General features: G+C 48.2%; 1 protein-coding gene across 3 annotated transcripts in view; it reads right to left on the bottom strand.

The window, feature by feature from the left end:
• Bin3 (bridging integrator 3) overlaps positions 1-4985 on the bottom strand; it is a 60424-nt gene that overhangs the window by 33127 nt on the left and 22312 nt on the right. The window contains exon 1 of one of the 3 annotated variants that reach the window (XM_005355562.2): positions 4038-4117. The exons of 1 other annotated variant lie outside the window; for it this stretch is intronic. In XM_005355562.2, the coding sequence (XP_005355619.1) occupies positions 4038-4045 (8 nt within the window). In that variant the 5' untranslated portion in view covers positions 4046-4117. Of the gene's footprint in view, positions 1-3821; positions 3945-4037; positions 4118-4985 lie in introns of those variants that run through there. One more of the 3 variants, XM_026783180.1, reaches the window with a different exon arrangement.

Here is a 4985-nt window from a genome sequence, read left to right as displayed (position 1 = left end):
AAGGAAGGCTTTCATGACTTCACTCTTGTTCCTTTCTGAGCTACCCTGCAGGCCAAAGCCACAATAATGTAAATCACAGCTTTTGCTAGCCTACCTCCCTGCTTAAAAGCCTTCAATTTTCCAAAGGCCAGGCTCAATTTCAGTACCTCAGCAGGGCAATGACAGGAGTACAAAAAGTGACTCCAAATTAGAGTGCCAATTCCCACCAGGGAAACCTCTGTTCAACCACTCTTTAGTGTGTTGGCTTTCCTACTGACCATCCCTACCAAACACTCCGCTTGCGCTCTCGCCAATCACCTTGCCCACACTCTTCACCTGGATCTCTCCCTCAGGTCCCCATGGAAACAGTAGGCACTTTCTAGGTCAAAGTTCAATTAAAATCTGCTTGGAGGGCTGGAGAGTTGGCTCAGTATTAAAGAGCACTGGCTGTTCTTCCAGAGGACCCGGGTTCAATTCCCAGCACCCACATGGCAGCTCACGACTGTCTGTAACTCCTGTTCCAGGGGATCCAACACCCTCGCATAGACACAGACGCAGGCAAAAACACCAATGTTCATAAAATACAATAATAAACTAATTAAATCTGCTTGGAATGCTTCTTGACATCATCCTGACATGTGCTCTCTAGTACTTTCCAGGCACTTATTAAGGAAGGTGTTGACTCGGACAGCCTCCAATGTCCCTCAGCATCCAGCACCTCTGGATACTGTCAGCGTTTACCAGCATTTAGTCAGCACAGATCGGCTGAGTACCACCTGTGTGCACCGCACTATACAGCTCCACAAACCCATCAGAACCTAAAAAGGCCTCGAGAGGAGAAGGCCTTTACTGACACCTAACCTCCCAGACACTCTGGCTGTGGAATATCACTTGTTCACCTTCCAAACACACTGTGGGCTGGGTCTGAGGAACAGCAACATCTAAGGGAAGGTGAATGAGAATCAGCAGCCTGATGCCCTATCTGCAAACAGTATTCATGCTTACCGGCAGATGCCAACAGCAGGGGAGCTTCTGGGATTATCTACTCCCTAGTGTTACAGAGGGAGAATCAAGTCCTGGAAAGGCTGACCCACCACCCTGTGAGCAGCAAAACCTGGACTTGAACACAGCACTCAACTTCCTAGTGCAACGTACCTCTACACTTTCAATTTCCTTTTTTCTCAAATGACTCCCCTCTCATCACAGAAACCTCAGATTATCGAGGTATGTGGCTCCAGAGAAAGCTACAATTCCTGGAGCCAGCTTCATTAAAGTCACTATTCTTGTTTGTTTTGGATACAGGGTCTCACTGTGTAGCCCTGACTGTCCTGGAACTCACAATGTAGACCAGGATGGCCTTGAACTCACAATAGTCCACTTGCCTCTGCTTCCCTAGTGTTTGGATTAAAGGCGTGTGCCAACCACGCCTGGCAACCACTCTTAATTGTACTTAATTTTCGCTATCCATCATATTGAACACACTTAGCAGAAACTGGTGGAGCAGGGGTGAGGAAGAAATAGGGGGCGTTTGATTTGGGGCCAACAAGTGAATTAATGCTCTGAAGGGCAAATAATCCAATGCTTTCTTCCTACTAGGACAGATCACTGGAAATAAGCCTTGCTGGAAGGCTAATAGGTGGGTGGGTGGCAGTGCAGGTACTCACTAAATAAACAGGGGGCAAGCAGGCTGCCTGCACAGAGGAAGCAGAAAACAAAAGCCTCTTACTCTTCACGCAAAGTCCACAGTGTGCAAAGGGCATCAATATTAGACATTTCTCACCGTGACATTTTGAAAGTACAGCCTAGTCCAGAACAATGGATACCCTTTGGGCACCACAGGCCATGATAGCCTTAGGCCTTATTTAACGATGCTTGGCACAGTCCATGTACTTGGTGAACTTGACCTTGGGCATCAGCCTCCCATGAAGGCTCTACGTCACTCTGGTCTCTTCCCCTAGTGAAAATTCCGATCTCAGATGAATGGAGAGATTCATTCTGGGAGCAGGAAAACCACGCTAGGAGTGAATCAGAAGGACCCAACCCTCGTTCCTTTGCCAGCCATTGAGCTAGGAACTGAGTGCGATTGTGTGCCCAGGCGCTGGTGTTGGTCCCCTCTCTGGGAGACAGGGTCAGGGTCCACGCAAGAGATGACGTAGAAGCCCTCTACACAGGAAGAGACAAGAATCTCAGCATCCAGGGACAAAGCCACCCTTTTGGTTACGATCCTCAATCCGAGGAGGTACTAAGATGCGCCTGCACTGTAAATTAGCTCGTGAAAAGCTCAGTTCCTGCTAGTTATTGCCAGTTTCAATTCTCTCCAACCTGATGGGCTTCAGGAAATGGGATGCTAGCTTTTCAGAAACAGAAACATTCTGAAAGACAAATGAGAGCAGCTTGTGTCAGCTCATCCAGAAAATCCATACCACTAGTGGTCTCTGCTTACTCTCTTCCCAATTAGTGAAGAGAAAAAAAATTACATTTTTTAAAAAAGTATAAATGCCAGACTAAACAAATAAACAAACAAAAAGCACATGTACTTTCTGCTTTCTACTTCAGAAAAAAAATAAGGGAGAGAGATTCAAAGATTCAAGGTGCACAAAACGAGATCACTTCTACCATCACAAGGCTGGGGGACTCAGACTGAGGCTTCAAACAATTAATTCCTTTAGGAAAGGGGCTTGCAGAAGTGCCACCTACCCTGTCAGTAGCCAAGTGATACAAGATGGGAAAGTTAGCTTTTTTGGGGGTTCCAGGCCTCTGTTGGGCTTCTTGGAACAAGAGGTTGAGGGAAAATGAACAGCTCCTGCCGGGGCTTATTAGAGAGTCGCAGGGGCTGTCCCGTCATGGCTTCTTCAGCCGCTTGACATTTGTCCACAAATTAATCTCAGTCTGAGAAGCAGGTGGAGGAAGGGGCAGAAATGGCTTACAGCGTACATTAGAGAGCTCTCCTTGACATTGAGTGACAAGAGCTGCTTGTGGCCGAAGCTTGGTCTCCACTGGTGGTCAAGCGTGAAAGCCTTCCCAGAGGGTGACAGGCTAATTTCATTCATTGATAGCTGGTTACCATGCACTTATTTTGCATAACTGGCTGGGCTCTGAGCAGGTAAGGCCCCTACATTAATGGTCCTTGGGCTACGATTCATCTCGTACTTCTCTGGGAGCCAATTTATTCATACACATTCATTATAAGCAGTTGGAGTTTGTGAGACGGGGGACTGTGGACACACAGGCTCTTGGGTCTAATGGTAAAGTCTTTGACATGGACAGCCTTTAAAGAAGGTAGAAAATACATAGCTTTTTTCCCCTGTGACTATAAAAATAATCCAGAGTAATAAATAAATAAATAAGGCTTTTGGGAAAAATGAGGACCTTCCACCATAAGCTAGCCACGAATATTAGGAAGTCTCCACCGTGAGCTCATCACTTGCAGCAGTGACGCTCTAGTTCCGGGGCTCCTTGGTTTTATGATCCCCATAGAGCTTAAGAGAATTATGTTTATTTTAGAGAGCGGGCAGTAGGTCACACCTCTGGAAAGATTCGAATCGTCCAGACACACTTTAAAAGGGTGTGTGTGGTGTGATTTTGGTCCCTTCCATGTGAGAATCGATTTTTAAATTCCCAAAAATAATTTTGTCTTTTAAGGAACGTTAGGGTGGTACTATTTCATCTGTCTGAAAGCAGATGGATTTTTGATCAGAGAACTGTGCTTAGACTCCCTCAGTGAGGGACTCAGCTGGGGGGCGGGGGGAAGAAAGAGGAGGTGGGGAGATGCCCCCGGGAGCGAAGGAAGACACTAACTCCACCTCAATGGATATTTGAGAGAAGAGGGAAGAGCTCCTTACACCAAGGAGCTGGAAGGAGACGAGTTGGAAGAGAAAGCAGGCAACAGGATCAGACGCGGGGGTCCCAGGCCAGGGGATCCACCAGCCTGCCTTCCCGGGAGTCCGGCCGAGAGATGGAGCCTCCGGGAGGGCAACCGAGGAGGTTCCCGGAACCGCTAAGGAGCCGGGCTGTTGGGTCGCTCCTGGCTCCAGCCGACGCTGCTCGGCCTCACTCACCAGCTCATGGTCCCAAACCCACGCCTGCTGCCGGGGTCCTCTGCAGAAACTCGGTTCTCGAGGATCACTTCCGGATTCGATCAGTCTCCAGGAAGTGATGTGAGACCCGCCTCCTCTGCCCGGAAGAGGCGGGAAGGGGGCGGGCCTACGAGTTAACACTTCGCTTGCTGTTTGAGGCGGAGTTTCTTTTGCAGGCTACCGTTCTGAGTCGGGTTGTGAGTCTGTCTACGTAGAGCCCTTCCCGAGCTAGTCACGGCAGTTTCTCTGATGCTTGGTTTCTGACCCGAGACACAAGCAACAACTGTCGTGGGGAAGCAGCTAGAGGAGACGCAGTAGACGAGAAGCTTGCTGCTCTAAACTCTTTCGTATCTATAAAATAGTGCATGTCTCACACGCATCACCTGTAACAACAAGCAGGTTCCCCTCCCCCTTTCAAGATGATTCAGGTCTCAAATGGTAGCACAGTAGGTGCTTTTCAGGGTGCAATAGTCTGTGAAGCGATTCGATGAGGGAGGACGCAGAGAGCACGGGTGTGATGACATGTACCTATAATCACAACACCCTGGAGGTTGAGATAGAGAGGGGTCATGAGTTTGAGGCTAGTCTAGGCTACGCAGCAAATGCAAGGCCCATCTGGGCTTCATAATCAATACTTGTCTCAAGATAAAATAATACTCCAAAACCCATAAAACAAAACAACAAAAGAGGAGGGTGTATGGAGAACTCCACAACAATATTAGGAAAGATCCCAAGTTCTATTCATTCATTTAACAATAATGTGCCAGGTATGAGGCTAATCTGAGGGATACAGCCTTGCAAAAGGAGTATTGACCTTGTCCCTATGCCCTTTCAGAGCTATGGTCTTTCGGAAAGAGGTAACAAGAAAGGAGGAAGGGGGAGGAGGAGAGGGGAGAAGAAAGAGGAGGAGGAGGCGGAGAAGGAGGAGGA

The sequence above is a fragment of the Microtus ochrogaster genome, chromosome 17, assembly GCF_000317375.1.
Source record: "Microtus ochrogaster isolate Prairie Vole_2 chromosome 17, MicOch1.0, whole genome shotgun sequence".
Lineage (NCBI taxonomy): Eukaryota > Metazoa > Chordata > Mammalia > Rodentia > Cricetidae > Microtus > Microtus ochrogaster.
Note: the sequence above shows the minus strand (reverse complement) of the source record. Positions and strands in the feature narration are given on the sequence as shown.